Source organism: Leptosomus discolor, chromosome 5 (genome assembly GCF_034619465.1).
Source record: "Leptosomus discolor isolate bLepDis1 chromosome 5, bLepDis1.hap2, whole genome shotgun sequence".
Taxonomy (NCBI): Eukaryota; Metazoa; Chordata; class Aves; order Leptosomiformes; family Leptosomidae; genus Leptosomus; species Leptosomus discolor.
In genome coordinates this window covers 43871725-43893048 of record NC_141395.1, presented here as the reverse complement: position 1 = coordinate 43893048, position 21324 = coordinate 43871725, and the positions used below count along the sequence as shown (strand labels likewise).

Genomic DNA, 21324 nt, shown 5'->3' with positions numbered 1-21324 from the left:
CTGCAATACTTTTTAAATGTGCAAGCTTTTGGAAAATTCCTTTTTTGGCCTTAAAACAGAGCTGTGAACATGCTATAGAAACCAAAACCAGACACCTACCCAAAAAAAGATCCTTAAAGTGCATAATACGTCTTTTCACATAATTGCAGGGAAATAGCATTACAAGAATCAGGGACTTGGTACAGAAAATTAGGACTGTGCACTTAAAATGAACTCGCTGCTTCCCTTTTTCTGCTATAATAATTCCTGGGTAACAATAAGCGATAAATAAAGGCATCAAGTAGTACTGTTGCTAGAATGACACAAAGCTTATTCAGTACAAAGTGCTGGCTCACACGGAACGCTGCTGCAATAAAGGCAGTTTTATTAATGTTCACAAAGTTATTTAGTACTCACTGGAGTCCGACCTCACACCCCAGAAAAAATCTGAAACATTCTGCTTTGACAGCAACCCTTTCATGGCACCTTGCCTCATTCCCTCAGTGTGGTGACAGGCCAGCGAACCGCTACAGCAATTTGTTAATTCAGAAGGGGAGGGGGCTTCGAGTTCCCTTGTTACTACATTTTACTTCAAAAGAAAAAAAAAGAAAATCATTCTTGTACCTTTACTACAAGCTGGTATTTCAAATGTCAAACTCATTAAATTTAAGATGAATTACAGATTTTTGACACCTGTCTTCATTAGTTTTGAGAAAGACGAGTGAAGTTGCTTTGGCAGTAAAACCTGCCGTGCTCTAAATGCACTTCACGCACGGCATTATTTGGATGCCAAGTACAACGCCTTGTTACAATTAACAGTGATAAAACCAGAACTGGCTCAAAGATGCCATCTTCTCGCTATGTACAGTGCCTTTAGAAACAAACCACGCTTTGCAGGATAAATTCCTGCTTGTTTCCTAAATCCACAGTTGGTCCAAATCTATTTTCTGTAGGTGTGCCACCTCTCTTGCCTCTTCCAACAAAATCTTTGCCTTTGTTTAAGAAACTACAACGCCTGGAAGTCTGTGTTAGAAAATGCTGCTGACATGAAACAAAACCATCAGGGCCTGAGAACAGCGTGGAATCCCTCTGTAATGATGGAGTGCTCTGCACGCCACACCAACTGTGGGGAGCCTCATGTATTCCAAGGGAGACCTTGACGTATCTGCTGCACCCAGAGAAGTGTTTGCATTGAACCTTGCATCAAAGAATTCCATTTGGAAACATGCTCTGGAGTAATGCTGGTGTAGTATGTCATTTTCTTTCAATAAAAATTAAACCAGACATCCTATATCCCATGAGCCATGTTGAGGAGGGCCAGGAACCATTCTTGGTTTAGTGACTTTTACAGCATCTCCACCTGCTACTGCTGCTGCTTCCGCTTTGGGTCAGCCTGGTGAGGTTGCTTGAGGCTGTCATCTCGGTTCTGCTGTTTCTGCTCCTGATTTTTCTTTTCAGCCAGCGCTTTTGCCCTGGTGGTCATTGTCCTGGGTCTAGCATCAGGCCTCTCCTCATCCTGCTGGTGCTTTTTACAATGTTTTTCAAAGGTAGAAATTTTGGCGTATGTCCTGTTGCAAACCAAACAGTGGTACGGCCGCTCCCTACTGTGCGTTCTCATGTGAAGATGGAGGTAAGAGGACCTGGAAAAGGCTCGGCTGCAGACTGAGCAGCGGTGAGGCTCGCGTGCCTCGTGGGTCTTCAGGTGCTGCTTGAGGGACGACGCCTGCTTGAAGGCCTTCCCGCAGGTGGAGCACTTGAAATTCCTCTCGCCTGACTCGAGAAGCTGGTGTGACATGAGGTGGGCGGAGGAGCGGAAGTTCTTCCCACATTTGTTGCACTTGTAGGGCCGTTCCCCGGTGTGCAGGCGGATGTGGAGGACCAGCCCGGCCTTCTGTGTGAAGGCTTTCTCGCATTGCAAGCACTTGAAAGGCCTCTCGCCCGTGTGCACGCGGCGGTGGGTTGAGAGGTGTGACGCCCGCCTGAAGAGCTTGCCGCAGTCCTCGCACTTGAAGGGCCTCTCGCCGGTGTGGATGGCCTTGTGGCGCACCAGGTGGGAGGACTGAAGGAAGAGCTTCCCGCAGACGGGGCACTGGTACTTGCGCTCGCCCGTGTGGGAGCGGAGGTGGAGGGCGAGGTGTGACGAGGAGATGAAGGCCTTGCCGCAGAGCAGGCAGGCGTGGGGCCTTTCCCCGGTGTGGGTGCGCTTGTGGAGGACCAGCCCCGAGGAGAGGGCAAAGGCCTTGGCGCAGACCGGGCAGCGGTAGGGCTTCTCCCCCGTGTGCACCCGCCGGTGCTTGGCCAGGGCGCCGGCCTGCGCGAACGCCTTCCCGCACTGCTCGCACCCGTGCGGCCGCTCCGTGTGGGCGCCGAGCGCCGCCAAGCCCCGCCCGCCCCTCTCCCGCCGGCCCGCCGGCCCCATGTCAGCGGCCCCCGCACCGCACCCCCGCCCCGGAACCGGCGGCCTGGGCCGCTCCCTGCACGCGTGCGCCGCCGGCGCGTGGCGGTGACGTCAGGAAGCGCGGTGGAGGTCACCGGGGCGGGCGCGCAGCCTCCGTCTTGTCGCTCGGCGGGCTCGGGTCACAGCCCGGCAGCCACCCGGCCCCCTTCGCCGAGGGAAGGTCTGGGAGCGCCCCGAGACACAGGGGGCTCCCCTCACCCCCGCTTTCTCCCTGCGCTGACCCAGCAGGGTGAAAGAGACAGCAGCGTGCTGAGGGAGGGATGTTACCCCCGCCCCCACTGTACGCCTCACCCCTAAGTTTAGAAAACGCGGTTTCCGCAGTTGTGGGGGAGGGGAGGAGCTCCCCCGTCCCCTGAAAGCGAGACCCCAGAGAGCAGTTCAGTTCGGGTACCGAAAACACAGGAAATTCAGGACCATCCAGGCTTTGAGGAGGTGCAATTGCTTTCACTGTAAACAACTGTAAGGAGATGTTGCAGAAAAAGCTCTCTAGGCATTAAACTGTCCAGATGAAAACTCTGTACTGGAGGTACATTTCTGATCCAACACCACAAAGTTTCAAGCATGCGGCAAGTCAGATTTTCAAGAGCTGTTCTGAAATGTTTAATGGGCTTTTTGTTTTAGATTTAGTTTACAAGGCAACTTGTCTCACTGCCATCAATATCTCAATACAAAAATCTTACAATGCTTTATTTGCTAAAAAACTACGACAATAAAATGGGGGCTAGGTAGTTCTTTCCTTTTGCCAGCTGTTTTGTTGCGAGGAGTGTCGCATAGTCCACTGCAAGAGGTTGCTCTACTTAATAAGTTACACAAGTTCTGTACATAATTACAGTCATAGTAGAGTATGCAGCTGTATAATACACCACAGTCAAACACCACGAGGGCAAAGAACTACTATACAGGAAAGCTCTTTCTCAAAGATTCAATAGTTTATTTGGCCAAGAGTCAATTCGCTATCCTCATATCAGGAGACTGACATCCATCTTTCTTAGGCACTGATCCAGGCAGAATTGCCTTGCAGAAAAGCCTGGCTCTTCTGCCAAACTCATGCATTATTAAAAAATTTATGTAGCTCAAAGTCTTTAACAACTCTATAAAAATAGTTATTTGCTAGTCTCGTGCTTACCTTCAAATACATGGAAGTATTTGAATAACTTCACATTCTCTTTCTGAATTAGGTTCACTGCAGTATTAGATCAGGCAGAAACTTCAAAACCTTAATTAGTTAAGTGTGACTCAACCAACTGGATGTTTCAGTTTGAACAAAAAAGTGTCTAAATACAACTCTAGGAAAAAAAAAAAAAAAGGAAATTTGTACCACAGCAGATCAAGCAAACTAACACTGAATATCTTTTCCACGGTTGGGGGGGGCGGGAAATCACCATCAGAAGTTTTAGCACAGGATATTCAGGGAAAACATCTTCTAAGACCATGCTTTGTAAACATTTCTACAAATCATTCAGAGACTATTTGCTTTGTAATGACTTCTCAAATACTTGGCGTTATGCAGGGCAGTAATTAATAGCTAATGCTATGAAAACGAGCAACTTTAACATGAAGTTACAACAGCAAGAGCAGTGACGGCTCCTGCATCAAGTAGTTAAAACTGGATATTTATTTCTATTTTATTACAAAGTGTATAGCATTACAGAGTCCAGCATGGCACGGGAAGTAACCTTGTTACAGTTGCGGTATTTGTTCCTGCTTGGTACAAAAAAGCTGAACAGCAGCACTGAATCCGGGATTGGAATGAATTTGTTTCTTCTGAATAGGGATGAGTCAGTGATTTAACGTAAAAAGGCTGCATTTTTAAATCACAAGTATGTGCAAAATTCCTTTCAGTACAGTAGAGAATACGGTAGTGATGTGTGCAATCTTGAAAGTTACGTCCTAACCCAGATACTGCCAATATATTGCAAACAATCATGTGGAGGGTGAACTCCGAACGGCTCCTCGTGACTTCCAGTACTATTGCCAAGAGTCCTCCTCACAGCTGGTGTTCTCTCCCCACCCTGCTTTATGTCCTCTTATGCGGTACATCAAGTCCTGACATTCATAATGACTGTAAAAAACACATTGGTCCATGACAGTTCCAAGAAGCTTCCTTCAGAAATCCCAGTAAACTCTACATCCTAGGACAGCTGGTAACTGTTACAATGGATTTACGAAAGCAAATGCAATGCGAGATGAAGGTCTGTGAAGATTAGTATCTCCATTTTCCTAAGGTCTTCAACAGCTTTTAAAAACACGGAAAATGGATTTGATGTTGTTATTTGGATTTTGGTGCTTTAGCCTTGACGCGATTTTCTGTTTTCACATGTTGTAGGCAACATAAATAGGATCCAACTGGTCGGCTAAAAATCCGTCCCTCAAGTGCATTCGTTGTTTCTCACCACGGGAATTGATCGGAATAACACCGGGGTCCACAATCACCACGACACCTACTATGAGATAATGCTCTTCCAGAACCACATTTGTTACGAGCGCAACCAGGTCCAACGCTTCTTGTTCTGAGCCTTCCAACTCCACAACCACCACCAGCAAGTTGGTCCATGTAAACACAGCACTGTCAGCATGACACAAATATTAATGGTGAGAAAAAAAAGACCACACACAGAGTCAAAGGAAGCTAGCTGTCAAAGAGAGACTCCCTGGAAATAAATTTCATAATGACTTGAACAATATAATAAATGAGAATAAGCGATATAATAGTAATGTGACAATACCTGTAAATCAAAAGGTATTAAAGCTGTAACTTCTTGGGATATTCTCTGCCACTTGTTTTTTAATTGTCCACGTACAAAATAAAAGGTCTTTTTCTCTTACATGTACAGAACCATGTATTTTAAAGCCCTTTGCACTTATGTATTAAAACGGGAACCATTAAGATCACATCCAGTGTGTGCATACTTGATGTTAATGTACTTGTGTAAATCTTCAGAGATTATTAAAGGAAAGACAAAACCTCCCAAAGCTTACAAGTAAACACCACCACTTGGAGTCTGGACTCACAGCCACATGGCATACACAATCCATTAGGACCAAGTGAGAATAACGTATGTTAGAAGATACCATTCAAGAGATCGTTGAGATGTGTTTACCACATCCAAGTGCCTACACTCTGACAAGGCCAGGGAAGTCACACAACTCGTAGGTGCTCTGTTGCCCCGTTCACGCCCTGCCCTCCCTGTCCTTCAGACTATGAAGATCAAACTCTGATAAAGGTCTGGGCTTTTTTTTTTTTTTTTCCTGAGCAGCAGAGGCAGGGGAAAGAGTGGCGTTACATTTCGGTTACTGCAGTAGTTTCTAAGCGAAGTTTTAGTGAGTTCACTCTACAGCAAGCTCTCAGTCTAGCATGCTGTTCCACAGAGCTTGACTTCTGCTGCTTTAGAATAAATAAAACCATAGAGAAAAGTAATGCTATGGCTCTTACCATTCTGCGATGCTCTTATGTGCTCTTATTACAGAGGTCTCTATATCAATGGGATGGTACCTCATTCCTCTGAGCTCCAGCGTTTCATCCAAAGAGCCTACCACGTACAGGGCATCATGCCTCTCTGCAATGCAGCACAGACATTTAAAACATCATCACATCTACAGAACACACACGGTCATTTGTGTGTGCTTATTCCTGATGTTCTAAGATATTCCTGGTGCTTCCTAGGAGAAAGAGTCTGTAACACACATCAAGCTCTACCATTTGGAGAGAAGAGAATTAGGAGGTCATGTAGCGCTTCTGCCTGTTGACTCCAAGGAAATGAAACCAGACTAAAAAGAATTTCTGGGTCATCCAGTTCTGCCCCCTGTCTCACATAATGTAATCTCAGGTCATAAACCCAATCAAAATCCATTGTTAAAGCATCTTTTTGTCCCACTATTCTTACCAGAGAACTCTGCTCGACATGAACACTTTTCCAGTTTCCAAATTTAAGGGTTTTTTTCTTCCTTTTTGAAACCAGATTATACCCACTTGTCCTCATGCCAGCAATGTTCTCCTCAGCTTCCTAAGTTCCCCACAGTTAATGTAGCGAGAGCAACTCTATCCCCTCCTTCCTCAACCTTAGCTTTGCTAGGTTACATAAGCAAAGCTCTCCTAGACCCTTCTTGAAGGACATGCTCTCCACATTGCCATGTTCATCCTGTACCTCTGTTCCGTTCAACTTTGCTTTTTTTTGCAACTATTTTATAATTCTGCTCAATTGTGTAACTTGAGATGAAAAGCACGCTGGGAAGCTGCACTGTATTTCATGCATACATGAAACTAAAGGACATACAAAGTAAAGGACAACTGACATTGTTCCACAGTGATAAAAATCTCTACGACATATGGTTTGTCAGAAAGCTACAAGGCACAAAAACTTGCTATAGCAATCTGATGCCTTGCCACCCACAACTTCTCTCTCTCTTTTTTTTTTTTTTCTTTTTTTAATCTCTGCTCACAGATTCCAATTTCTGGTGACTACCAGCTTTCTCAGGAACAGGGAGCCATTTCACTTGAACAGGGACAGATGGACAAAAATCCAAGCATCCTGTGCAGAACCTTGCACTAAGCAGCAACTGGAGCCAGAGCAACAGCCTTCACCTTTCTTGTTCTCAAGAGCCACAGGGAGACTGAACAGCACAGCAGCACAGTAGACTGGAGCATGACCCACTTTTAGCGACTAAATCCAACAGAGTTACATCACGGACCATTTCTGAACCCTGTACTGGTATCCAGTGCAACAGATGGGATAGCTCCTCAACAGAAGTCTGCGCCTTCAACAGATTGCTCTCCTCACTCGCTCTTCTTTCACAAAACGGAGGACTAAAAGTAGGATGGATGTGCATGGTGTCCCCCAACCAGACACTAGTGTTCCAGAAGTGAGAACATGGCTTTTCTCTATCTTTTACCATGAGTGATTACAGGAAATGTGAAAGGTGTCTGTGAACCCCCTACAGTCCATTATCCAGTGACAGCAACAAGGGGACACTGACACTATTCACACAGACACCACCATCCACTTAAGTGCAATCACAGACAATCAGCAATATACATTTGCTAATAATTATAAACATTAAAACTCCTTTTCTTAGAATGTTTAGAGATTACTTTTTCCAAAAAAAATGTGTGATAATCAAGAGTTATACCTATTCCACATTCTGTCTCACCGGAAAAAGGAGCAATTTTTCTTCCATTTGTTTACTTTTCTCGAGTTTAGACATCTTGGATTAGATTGAAAAAATGAGATTACCATCTTATTTTCTATACTGGAAAAATTATGGAGAAGCTACTCCTCTAGACCTTTAACTTCTGAAAGGCTGGGAAATCACTGGTATTTGACAACGTTATTTGTAGTCTGTAGCTCAGCACTGAAATACTGCATCCTGTCTGTAAGGAAAGAGGTTCAGAGGAAAAGCCAGCAGAAGGGCTCCAGTGCTTCTATCAAATGTGCTCATATTATTTTGTCTAAGTGGAAATAAAGGAACATGATTTCTAAATCTGTCAAAAGGGCATTATGAATTTCTCATTTTGCATGATTACCCAGTATCATTATAATCAATGAATATGTACAGAGTAACAATCCTGTTACATTCAGCACTTTTCTCTGAGGCAAGTCAGGATAAACTTGCGGGACAGCTTACTCTTTGCTAGCTCGACTATCAGAAGGAGTTTCAAACACGTGCTTCTGTAAGTACACTTGTTTTCTCTCACCTCCACTAGCATCAGTGAGTTCTGTTCTGCGCAGAAAGCCAAGGTACCCAGTCCGAGCCCATATGGTCTGAGTGTCTCCAAAACTCAGGCGAGCAGTGAAGTGATCAGCGTGCAGCGCTTCTTCTCCATACACTGTGTAGTAACCAGTAGCGTTGTGTGGACTATTCACCCATATCTAGGAGACAAAACAAACACACCCCCAAAAAGAAAAGGGAACCATTTCCTATAAACATAGGTTATTTTGCCAGACCCAGGCAGCATAATTTACTGATTTAGAAGATCTGTTCCACTGACAGTTCGCTGCTCCTAAAGTGCCAGGAGTATTTTTATTAAAATAATTCATTAAGTTCTACCTCACAGAAAATGACCAGGAAAAAGGAGTAAAAAGGAGTTTTACACACATGTAATTTGGGTTGGTAAGGAGGAAAAATGAACTAGGCATTTGGCTTAGTGGAAAGGAACACCTGTTAACCTGCAATCTTCTGGTAGTTGGGCCAGAAGTATGTAAAACAAAGATTAAACCAAACAGCAAATTACCTCATTACTACTGTCCGTGCATGGGAGTACACAAGATATTCACTACCTCTTCTAGCTGCCACTCAGACACAGACTAGTCAACTGACATCACCTGGTACTGGCACGCGGTAGTTTGGCAGTAGAGGGAAGAAACCATGCAGTCATACACACAAGTATGCAAACAGTTCTAGCTCTCTGTAGAGAGTCCATTCACTTGCCATGTTAAGACCGTCCCACTAAGGGACAGGCATCTATCTAACACAATTTATCTATATGTTAAATCACTGCTGATAAACAAAGCACAACAGCATCAAAGCTTTACCTCTCCTAAATGCGAGTCTCCCAGAGGTCCCTTGGTTTCTGTGTGTGCTATGATGACCTTTACCCCTGGAAGAATCTTGAATAAGAAGCAAATGTTTAAAATAGAAGTTAAGAAAACTTGAATTCATCAAAACAGAAGTTAATAATGTGGAGCCCCAGAAGTCAACAGTCTGTGCAATTCTTGCCTTTCTACTCCTCTCTGCACCACAGGTATCAATCATCTCGTCCTACCACGTTGTTTCATCATTTAAACTCTCAGCAGCTACTTTGCAGCTTCACAGCTGAAGTTTCACACCTGAAAAATGTCTTCCACCTGAAGGTGTCTGAGTTTTTCAGCTGCAGCAATATATCCTATTGCTTCACTTTACGCACCTGGCTTCATTTTAACTAGCTGTTCGTTTTATGCTGTCTCTAGTGCCTTTCCTAGATATACAGTGCTTAGTGAAGCTTGTTGCACAGATTCTGTACCGAGATCCAGCTGAAGCAGCTCACCACCCAGGTGGTGAAGCAGCTTACACACCAGGTAAGGGTCATGAGGAGGAAGGACTGCTCTCAATCTCTCACCTTCCCAGACTCCATAAGCGGCAGACTGTGTGGAGAACCTCTCTCTACCAAACGCACCCTGAGAAAATAAAAGAATGCATTGGTACAAGGATTTATGAACTTAAACAGAAGTTAAACAGATGTGTTCCAGTATATCCAGTGTTATCCCATCCTTAGCTGCATTAACCAAACTGTTACGATGCCAGCCAATTATGCTCAGTTATTCACCGTGCAGTAAGGCAGTTACGTTTCTAGATGTCTTCAAGACCTCCATATTAGCATTCCTGTAGACTAGACTTCTTTTATGAATCAGAAACTCAGCTCTCTGGACAGATGAGTAACTTCTTCCAACAGAGCTCTACGGTTGCAGTTCCACCAGCATTTTAAATTTACCTTCTTTGTTGGACTCTCCTGAACCTCTGCTTGCCACACTGAACCATGGCAGAGTGACAGTAGGAGCTACAGAAAGTGAAGAGCAAGCAGCCTGAATGGAATTAAGTGATACTGTACCGCCCATTGGTAGAATAACTTATGAAGACAGCACATTTGCAGGAGGCACAAGAATTGCGTGCAGAAGAGTAGGCATACAAGAGAAGACACTCCTACACTTTATGTCATATTACACTATTCCTACACCCATGGGCCAAAACTATCACAGCAGCAGCTTTGAGGCTGCGGCCAAACTTGTTTTTAACAGGAATATATACCATGCAAGTCATAGTGGTATATTAAACAAGGAGAAAGTGACTGTAATTTACATTGATCTGTTCAGATGCCAAATCAGGATCATGCAAATGATGGCACACAGCTTGTCTTCTAACAGCGAAGATTTAAGCTTGCAGAAATTACAGATAAGTAGTCATAAAAGCTGCTAATTAACATAAGCCCCTAATTTAACATTATCAATTAAAAAAAAATAAAGCAAATGCATCAAGTCTTGATATTGTGTTTCTTAAAGTAAGCAGAGAAACAAATATGTATTTGTTTGTACCTTACTAAACTTACAGTCTGAACTTGGTGCTGCCAGCACTTGTATTAAGCTAATCACGAGACTAGTTAATATGAAAATTATGACTATAGAATTAAGTCTGATAGAATGATGTATCCTTGTCAAGTTTCCAGATGACATGTGTGCACATATGAGTGCATGTGTGTGTTTGATACGCTGTAGTACAGGCCTGACATCAATTTACTGGATCTGGGAAGGCTGAGGGAATTGAGTTGGCTTGGTCTGAAGGAAAAAACAAAACAAACAAAACTAAGGGGAACTCTAACTGCACTTTTTCCACTACCTAAAGGATTGTTACAGAGCAGATGGAGCCAGATTTCTCAGAGTTGCACACCCTAAGGAGAAGAGGCCAGGGACATAATATGCAAGATGGGAAATGCCAGTAAGGAAGACTTCCCTAGAGTGGGGTGTCAGTCTCAGCACGCACACCCAGAGAGGAGGGGGATCTCCATTTTTGGAGTTTTTCCTGTACTGAACTGGTCCTGGCCCTAGTAACGTGATGAAGCCTTGAAGCTTGTCCTGCTTTCAGCAGGAGGCGGCACAAGGGACATCCAGAGATCCTGCCCACACTAACTGTTTCTGCGATTCTGTGACTAACCAGCCAGTTGGCAAAGTCACCTTTTGCTGATGGTGTAGTTAGGTAAGAAACAGCTAATGAGTCTAGATCATACAGGACTGAAGAACAGACAGCAAGTTAGGTGAGGGTCTAGAAATGAACAGCAGAATGGAGACAGAGGAGATGGTGACGAACAGTGGAATGGAGTGATGGAGGAGGACAAGCCAGACCACTAACAGCACACAGCTGTCATTCTCTAGGGTAGGGTTCCTTGTATATGGTGATGAGGGATTAGCTGATGTTTAAAATATTTCAACAAACCAATGCAAAGCAATGAGGAACTTTCTCTTCTACAGTCATTAAACAGTTAATGCTTTAAGATAATCTGTACCTATCATGTCGAAGTGCTCTCATATCTACGTAGACTGTTGTTGGATCTGGTCCTGCTGTTCCCTAAGAATAAGAAGGAAGAAACAAATTCAACAGAAGCCAGAAAATCCTGCTCTCATTCTCACAGCCACATAAACTCACAAATTCCTTTCCCTTTTTCTTTTCTTTACAAAGTACTGACCTGATCTACCAGAAATACAGTAAAACAGCCCCCCTTTCTACAATGACTGCCGTACAGCTTTGATGTTTTACAGAATCAGTAAATGAATGCACAAGTGAAGTATGTATTTATACAGGTAAGTAAGTTTTTAAAATTTTGAAATTTAAAACTTCAGTTTTTAAAATTTTATTTTGGTAAGCACCTCCTCTAATAACTGCACAGCAAGTGCAAAGCGTGTAAGCATAAACCTCTGCTGGCCTAAACCCTTTCCCAAAGCTCAACTGTTCTACTTTATAACAGTTTTGTCAACTTTGACGAAAACACAACCCAACATTTAACTAAGACATAACTCTATCCAACCCATACCTTCTCAGGGGTCCTGCCTGTAACAGCCTAGGCAGAGGCAGAGCTCTGCTGCAGTCAGAGGATAAACCTTCTGACCAACTTCTGGTAAGAGGTTTCCCATTTGCCAACATGGGAACAGGGGACCTTTTTTTTTCCTGCTATTCAGCAGAACTTATATCTCAAGACAACTAGAAACTACTGTGAAATGCGTTTTTAAGCTAAAAATAAATAGGCCAAGTTTCAGTGACTATTCCCCCCCATTAGCAAAGTTTCTCATTTTAGAAACACTTAAAATGAGGCCACTTTGCCATCAGCTCAAGATTACAGTGCTGGAGAACAGTAATAACGTCTTTATAACGACATTCCCTTGTACTTTCATAGCACTGCTGAGGACCAGTGACACTGACAGCCATGCCAGATTAATGGTATGATCTTTATCTTTAGGAATATACCATTCAGTAATTTCAATCACCGCTATAACCCCCTTTCTGGTTTGTTTGAGAAAGAGGTTTTGTACTTCAGCTACAAGTGTTCTTTGTGAGTAAAAACTGAGCTTCTTTAGAAAAAAAAAAAATCTTGCTTGAGCTGTTTCAAACGGAAACTCTTTCAAATGGCACACATTCGTTACACAGTAATACTGCTGAACCAGACCGACTTTAGGTCATCACAAGCACACATGCATCACTATACCTGTTCAGCCAGCTTGCCCAGCCTGTTTGGCTGACAGCGGGACCACAAACAGAAGTAACAGAGGCCATCAAAGTGTGTGAAACAGAGAGAAAGGGGAAAAAAGAAAATACAAACAAAGAGGCACTGGAAACATAAGATACACACAGTAAGACAGAAAACAAAACTCATACTGTTTTAGAGCAAAAAGAAAATTTCCGTTTCAGATTACTTAAGAGCTTGGCACTTTCAAGTGGTTCACTGGGAAACATGCAGGTCCCAGTTAAAAAAGAAGTGGTTTAAGACAGATCATACATAATGCCTTTGCCTTATCATAAATCCCTCCTCCATCTGTAAATATCCAAAGGCTGCTTGCAGCTTCAGAAACACCTTCTCAGTAAACCAGTCCAGTAAGGTTGGAAGACATTATGTATTTATTTGCACACTAACTTGTATCAAATACGCATTCAGTTTGGCTATTCATCTAAATTAATTTAAATTCAATGGTTTAAAAAAGTCAAATACAGATATCACTTTGGAAGAATGGGGGAAAGGGGTTCTAAAAAAACCCCAAAACCTAAAAGGGCTCAAGAATGGAGAACAGAGCTGAAAAAGGTATAAAATGAAGGGGAAGCTTAACTGCCCAGCAGCCCTACACTCTTCACAGTTTTCTTGGAGTACTTTTCACATTGCCATTTAACATCCTGTATTTTCCCCCTTTGTGCTCTCTGAACAGCAAATATCCAAAACTGCCTTTTGAAATTCTTGTTAAGACAGGCAATTCAGAAAGCTGTTCTTTCACAGTCAGCATCTGAAATGTTTCATTCAATGAATTTAAAATTTTAATTTACAGTCATCTGAATTTCACCTGTATCCTTCCTATTTTTCCATCTACTGAGTCATAAAATTGCTCTGGACGCATTTCTTTATAACCAGCTACCTAGGAGTGGTTAAAAACCATTTCTCCTTTAATATGTGTGAAAGAAACTATAGAAACAGCGGTCAAACATTGGAAATTTGGCACTGGCTGCCCAGGGAAGTAGTGGAGTCATCATCCCTGGAGGTGTTCACAAAACGTGTAGATGTAGTGCTTCTAGACATGGTTTAGTGGGCACTGTGGTGTTAGGCTGACGGTTGGATTTCATGATCTTAGAGGTCTCTTCCAACCTGATGATTCTATGACTCCATGAAACTGGAGAAACAATTATGAATGGCAATATATTTAAGAAGCTCACAGCCTAAAACATCTCTATTGTAGGAAATCTAGAACATGAAAATATATTCTGAGAGGAAAAAAGGCTTTCTTTCATCTAGTGGGCTCCAGAAAGAAAAAAAAAAAAGTTTTGCAGAAGCACAGCAGCAATCTTCATAGAATCTTATTTTTTATTAAGTGTAATTCATACCAATACAATTGTAAATAAAATTTGCAATTACACACACACTTAATGCATGTGCTATCTATGAAATTCCCCACATACAAAGCTATATACTACTGCATCTGAAACTTGAGCAGCTTATCTATTAACTCAAGTTATCACCCAAAACCCAGGGTGCTTTCCATTTTCTAGACCATACTTAGTACCTGATTTTAGGTAAGTTGTGGAATACATTTTGGTTTTTTTTTCCTCTCTCCTAACTAGAGAAGAAACATCTCATTAAGAAAAGTAAGATTTAATCTGGTTAAATTACACATACAAGATTATTGTCAACTGAATACTAAACTATCAAAGGTGGGTCTGGACCACAGCATGTCATTATCTCCAGTCTGTGAAGCAGGGCCATGTACTTTATGGGCATATTCTCCACCTCAAAGCTTCCAATTTTATACCTTTAATTGAAACATACACACAAAAAAGTCCAACTCTCACATAATGCGAGACAAACATATTTGCATGTTGATAATACTCACTTGAGATCTTTAAAAGTAAAAAAACCTGCCAAGCTTGTCAACTTTCCTGGGTCTTATTTGAGGAACTCTGTCTTCCATTTAATTCCACATATACATAAGCTATTTCTCAAACAGACAAAATAAATCACACAAAAACTGAAATAGCACTGCTTGAAATATTTAACATGTTTATGAACAGGAAGCTGTGTATTTAATTTAATACTGTGCCTGCACAGTAGGAAGGAAACTGATCCTCTGTATTAGAAAGGCAAATCTATCAGCCAATGAGTACAGAAAAGTGAAATTATAATCCACATCTTCAAGGCTTGTTCAACTTGGTGATGAAGCAAGCAAGCAAGCAATGGAGCTCTAGTTCATTACAAAAAAAAATTACATACAGCTGAACATGATTTCCTATAAAGCTCCCAGAGACTCTGTATAAGGAATAAGCAGTTTAGTCTCACCTGTAAGCAAATTGCTATGTTGACCCTGCACCCAAACGTAGTGCTCACTGCACGAGCAGAGAGGCCCAGGTCTTTGAATAACTTAGAGAAAGACTGTGTTAATGTAATCCTTGGTCTCTCCTCTGCAACCACCATGCATGTCCGCACACAGGACAGGTTAACTCCTTTCATCTGAGAGGTTGGGGGAAGAAAACAACATTTTAAGTCAACAACTCCTGATGCACAAGATGCAAATTACTCATACCATGTAGCTGCAACACAGCCACTCACCATCTTGAGCTGAAAACCCCACATAATGGCATTGTGTCATGGGGCTGGCCTCACAAGAGGCCCGCTCACTCCCAGTGCTGTGCGGTTCCGACGCAAGCAGAGTGTTTGAGACATTATTAGCCCTCATCAGCATGAATGTTAACCTGTAGCAACTGGCTGTGCGCCAGGATTCCCCTCAGTAAGGTCCAAGAGAACAGCAGGACAGAGTTTTTTATTTATACTGAAAATAAGCACAACGTAGACGCTTTCTCGTGTGCAACAAGCTGCCAGGCATTCCCCTGGTGGAAGTCCTGAGCAGCTTAGCTACAACAGACATGAGAACTCTCCTACCATTGAGACAGAGGCGCCTCTTCAAGGAAATTAAGCTTCAGTTAAGAGACTTCCCTCAAAAATAAATGGATGTATCAGTGTGTAATTGCTGCTGTTAGGAAGATTACATCTGTTTTAAAACCCAATACTTTTGGTGTCAAGCAATCTGAAAGCAGGAGAGACTTGCCAGGTTTATGGGGGCTTTTTGTTTTGGATTTTTAGGGGAGAGGTTCTTCGGTTTGGGGGTTTGGGGGTTTTTAAAATTTTTTTGATGTGGGTTTTGTCTGTTCATTTGTTTGGGTTTTTTGTTTCGTTGGTTTTTTCATCTCAGAGAAGAAAAAGTTGATAGGCTTGCTAGGTGTTTTGTCCAGAATCTCAGAAATACCCAGAAGCACAGACGTGGCACAAGTAAGTAAAGTTGAGAACTAAGACTTCTTTTTTCCCCCACCAGAAACATGAGAGCTGGAACTTCCAGCAATCTCAACATTTCCCAAAAAGCAAGTCATAATGAAAGGCTTTCACAGAAACACTTAAGGGCCCATCTTCTGCAGGCCAAAATGAAGTATTTTTAGAATGACACATGTGTTTCTATGTCAGTATGTTGAAAAATTAAGTCCACTCACCCGGAGTATATCAGTCTGTGTCCCAAGCCCCTTGGTGCACATCTCCATCACAGAATAAGAGCAGAACGTGACGCGCACCTTATACTGACTTACAGCAGACAACCACAGAGACACGTTGCTCTCCAGTTCCAGAGGAGGGACTAGAATAGACTGATGACCTGAATACACACTAGGGAGAGGACGAAAAAGAACACAAAAACTTCAAGCCAGCATAAAAAAAGCTAAAAGTTACATAAAGTCCAAATGGAGGAAATAAAGGAAAACTGAGAGCTTAGTATCTGTTTGAACTTCAGCTTATCTTCTCCACAGAGAGCAAGCATCTCTCAGGTAATGAAAAATTGCGGGTTTGCATTAAGTGACAAACTTCAGGGCGAGTATATTTGTCCTGCAGTTGTCCTGAACTACAGACAAAAACTCAATGCCTTGAATAGGCAGAACTTCTGACACTAAAACATTAACATTTGAGACATCATTTCAGTTACAGATTACAACTTGTAGCAGCTTATTTTTGCGAGTCGTTCTAGGGAAAATGCACCTTTTGCTTTGAGTAGAGTGAGTGTTTAACACCATCTATCTTGCACCATTCAAGTTGGTGGTGCAATTTTCTAGCCTTTGCCGTAGGTGTCTTAGTTTTTAAGCAGTGTTTATGTGAAATATTTAACCTGGATACTTGTTAACGTGAGTGGACAGAAAGTCAAGTTCAGAATTACATGAACTTTTAAGTTTTTTTTTTTTTTTTTTTTTTTTTAAATTACATACTTACGTCAAGACAGGAAATGCCATGACCAGACAGTCTGAAATTACCAAATGTTTTTGAGATCAGTTACTATCAACAAAATCAGGGACACATCCCTCTAAGACCAGGCTTAGATAAACCAATGCATCTTGAAAAAAATAACAGCATCTCTAGTGGCTTTCAACAGCTGGCTTGACACACTTGCCATTTCTCCTGACTAGAGCTGATGTGGTTTTGTAGTGGGCAACACGATGAGAAGGTTTTTTTCTGGGTTTGTTTTTTTTTTTTTTAAACATTCTAAAATAGAAAAAGAATCATTCTGTAATAGTCTTTCACACTAAAACAAAGCTGTAACTCAGATGAAACACAGAAGACCTTATATTAACTCTTGTATAGAAAGCATGACACATAGTTCCCCCCCCTAAAAATATCTGTTTCAATCCATTTAGACTTTAATTCTTCCACCACTTAGGTTTCTTCTGTCTCCACCCTGCCTCATTTTATTGATGATATAAATCATCAGATGTTACCAAAGTTAAACTTTTGCTTTCCTTCAGTACACTTCCTTTCTAGTTGAGGAAATCAGAGAGGGAAGGAACAGGTTAGCTACAGTAAATTTATCTGTTTACAAAATAACCTTTCATATTCAGTTTTCGCCTCTTTTTTTTTTGTTTTGTTTGTTTAATGAAGTATCTAAACCACTATTAAATCTTTGGATTAGTTAAAGCTTATGGAATGTTTTAAAATGCAAAAAAGAGGAAAATTTTGCAGATTTTCAAGATGCGCTGCATTTATAATGCAGTTATCGGATTTAATCAATCCAGGTCTCATGTATTTTAAGAAACATTTAATTGCTTCCCTTAGCAGTATTTCTCAGTGCATACCAATCCTGCAGTCAAGACCTTAAGGGTCTTGTGAAAAGATGCAGTTTAATCTCCAAAGAGTTTAAAAGGCTTTACTTAATCAACATAAATAGACAGCGCAGCCTTTTTTTTTCCTTGGATTTGGTACCTAATTAATTCCACTTGCAAAGTACAAGTTACTCAAATAATCAACTCACTTAAATGAATTTTGCTGCCACAAAGGGTATTTTATGAAATGCCTACAAAAAGGTTAATTTGGGGTTCTCTGACAGTTTCATCCATGACTGTTCCCTTGAGTTCTAGAGAAGGCTGGGAACACATGAGAAGGCCTACGACTCAAACAACATACCTGCACAAGCACCACAGTGCAAATCCCAACCCACAGTAAGGGTCAAGGCAGATGGCAATCTGACGCGAAGGGTACAGCTCGCACTGTAGCTTTATAGAGCGACATAAGGCACTTGTAGCTGCATGTGACATCTGTAAAGCAAAACAGGCACTCTCAGGGACTCTTTTTTTTTAAAAAAGGGTATCACATGTAATAACTGATAGAAATGTTTATTATAGAAGACATGGCAACATGTAGTGGTTTAGGTTTTTTTAAGCACTTTTAAAACAGGAAAGGGACACAAGCCCAAATTTCACAGGTACTTTTCAAGCTAGTGGCAAATGCCATCTGTTAACATCGAACGATGCTGAATCATGTCTGACATCTCTATGACAAATTAGAAAAGAAAACATCCACGAACTTTACAACAAACACTCTCCATTTAGATCCCTCAATGATTCCTCACATAGAGCCAGTAAGACTGAATGCTTCCAAAAAGCGCATCAAGAAATTCTGACATCACGCAAATTTAAAAATAAGCTTTCTGAACATTAAGATAGTCCTCTTACATTTTTGCATTTCTTCTCTGGCAGGAGGAACGAATGTGGAATATGCTTATATATATATAAGGAAAGAAATTATAATAATCTCTCTGTTGTTACTCTACCTTTACTCCTGCTAATATACCAGTAGTAGACACGCTGAAGTCCAAGTATGCCAACATATCTGGAGATGTAGGTCTGAAAATACCAGTCAGCTTCTTTTTAGGCATATCATCTGCTTACAATATGTAAAAGGAGAAGAGTACCATATTATCAGTTTGGAAAAAGAGCACATGACAAAAATATATCATTACAGCATTAACACCAGATGCTTTCTATAGTTTCCAGACTTTTATTTTGAAGCAATGTAAGATGCATCCATTCAATTAGGCAGTTATGGTATTGCAAAATAATTAAATTGTTCTTCATTTGGCTAGTGGGCAAACATTCTGTACCTGTATCCAAAATCATGGGCCATGTTTTAATATCTACAGCTGTTGCAGCTTCCTTGGACTTCAGCAGTTTCATTATCGCTTGTGTGGTCAGTATACATGCAGACTTACTGACCTGTAAAAGACACACCATTAAAAACATTTATCAAACTAGTGAATGAATGGTCAAGTGATTTCATATCCATCCAGATGAGATAACCAATAAGCTGAGCAGATGAAGACAGACATTGGAAACAAAGCAAAATAAACCAAAACAATAGAAAGAACATTTTAAACAAGTTTCTGAAAAAAGTATTTATTGACTCAGTCACAGCAAACTGATTATTTTTTTCCTAGCCTGTTTTACACTGACTGTGGCAAAGCAGTTTATCAGGCTGCATCAACCATCCTACACCCACCAAAAGCATTAGGAGAGGAAAGTCTTATACCCACCTCTACAATCATTTTGACAGTGGGCAGAGTGGTAGCAAGATTCTGTGGATGAGGTGGGCGAACAGTGATAGGTATACAGCCAGCATATAAGCAGCCATAGAAAGTTGCTATCAGGTCTACTCCTGTAAAGGATATATGTGAAATAAAGAATTATCAGAACAAAAGGCCAAATCTTTCAACAAAATCAAAAAATACACTGCTTTATTTTATTAAGATGTAAGTATTTGTCACAAAGGTATCTTCGAATTAACAGGCTGTTCCTAGCCATGCCCAATTCTACAAGGTTAAAATATTTTGCATGGGAGAGAGCACAAAAATTATTCAAACCCTACAAATTTTAAAACTGTACGGATATATTTTCAAGGACAGGTAGTATAAAATAACAAAGGTATCACAGGTTATGAAGATGCCGACTCAGAATCTTTTAAAAGCATACATTTGTTTTTCACAATTATCCCTCTGAAATACGCACTCATCCTACTTTTAAGAGGTAATACTCTTTTCCTGAGGTACACTTGTAAATATACACTAGTGATGCAAGTCTGGGGTCCAGATTTCACTAGAGAGACAGCCATTCAGGAAAGAAACCATGTTCACACACTGACATACCTAACCCACCTTTCAACAGACACATATGCAGGTTTTTCCATTCTGTGAGGCTGAAAAACGAGAATCTTTCATGTGGTTTAAATCAAACTAGTCTTGCATAACCACCCAGACACCTGGAGCTGTTAGATTAAGAGTTTGGTAAATGTAGTTTGCCACTTGGAGAAGCAACTTCATAATAAAATGACAAAAAGAAGTCTAATCCTTGAAGTGCTAAGTCACTGCCGCATAGCACTATATTAAATGGATGTTTGAATGCTCTGTCTTGGCAAGAGTTTTCCTTTCTTGGGATGTCTGACTTCGGTTTTTGCTGTCTGCATTGCCTTACCTGGAGGATAAACCAGGGCCACGTGGTCACCAACACTCAGTCGTCCTTTCTCCAGCAGTGCGACTGCCACTCTCTCTGCTCTCTTGTGCAGCTGTATGCACGATGCAGTGCTAGCTACAGTGCCCTGCACAGAAGAGAAGCAACATCAGAAAACTTTATTCAGTTTCAAACTGTTCTCCACAAAGTACATGATGCAGATGGAGTATTTCTTTGTCCTTATTTTAACAATACAGCAAACACTTTCAAAGAGACTGGCTCAGTGTTCCAGAAACATATGCTGTTGGTACCATGAACGCTTAGAATGCTAGAGAATTTCATATGTGTTATTTCGAACATCAGACAGTGAAGCAGCTTCTAAATGTATTTGGTATCACAAGAAGAGTAACTTACAAATATTTGAAATTTCACAGTTCAAGGGAGAAAACACAATTGTTTTAGCAGCAAGCGAAGTGTTACATCAGTTTTACCCTACCACGCACAGCCAAACCTCTAGATGCTTTTGCCATCAGCAGTCTTAAAAGTGCAAAGGGAACTCTGCTGCTATCGCCAAGGGTCAGAGAGGCAACCCGAGCTGTGGTTGGTGTGCACTGTCACTTCTGCTGCAGTGCATCTACCGAAAGTGTATATCCCACCACTATACATCTGGAAAGCGTTCACATGGAAGCAGCTGTATCTTAGGATTGCTTAGACAGTCACAAAGTCATGGGGATTCCAAAAAGCTTAGTCCAGTTTTTGATGTGTTTACAGAAAACATCCTTTTGCTATCCAGCCTAGGAAGCGATGCCTTAGCCCTAAGCCTGTGAGGTTGGGATGCATCCCCTTTTTCCAAGACTACAATCTGATTCAAG

General features: G+C 41.5%; 2 protein-coding genes across 4 annotated transcripts in view; both read right to left on the bottom strand.

Annotated features, from left to right (window-relative positions):
* Positions 1-1342: 1342 nt before the first annotated feature.
* LOC104347787 (uncharacterized) lies at positions 1343-2398 on the bottom strand. The gene has a single exon (XM_009952919.2). It carries the CDS (start codon positions 2396-2398, stop codon positions 1343-1345), a length of 1056 nt encoding a protein of 351 aa, XP_009951221.2.
* A 1636-nt stretch (positions 2399-4034) lies between these two features.
* The window catches only part of DIP2A (DIP2 acetate--CoA ligase A), a 127257-nt gene continuing 109967 nt past the window's right edge, over positions 4035-21324 (bottom strand). For 2 of the 3 annotated variants that reach the window (XM_086465549.1, XM_086465551.1), the window contains exons 26-39: positions 20477-20600; positions 19543-19664; positions 19114-19225; positions 18784-18893; positions 18138-18268; positions 16190-16358; positions 14988-15158; positions 12660-12689; positions 11466-11527; positions 9531-9588; positions 8968-9042; positions 8130-8304; positions 5871-5994; positions 4035-5003 (exon numbers count right to left, since the gene is read on the bottom strand). In XM_086465549.1, coding sequence (XP_086321675.1) covers positions 4751-5003; positions 5871-5994; positions 8130-8304; positions 8968-9042; positions 9531-9588; positions 11466-11527; positions 12660-12689; positions 14988-15158; positions 16190-16358; positions 18138-18268; positions 18784-18893; positions 19114-19225; positions 19543-19664; positions 20477-20600 — 1716 coding nt within the window. In that variant the 3' untranslated portion in view covers positions 4035-4750. The remainder of the gene's footprint in view (positions 5004-5870; positions 5995-8129; positions 8305-8967; positions 9043-9530; positions 9589-11465; positions 11528-12659; positions 12690-14987; positions 15159-16189; positions 16359-18137; positions 18269-18783; positions 18894-19113; positions 19226-19542; positions 19665-20476; positions 20601-21324) is intronic. The other variant, XM_086465550.1, reaches the window with a different exon arrangement.

Excerpts from the sequence above, each read along its gene's own strand:
- LOC104347787 (XM_009952919.2), bottom strand. The coding sequence starts at position 2,398 with ATGGGGCCGGCGGGCCGGCGGGAGAGGGGCGGGCGGGGCTTGGCGGCG.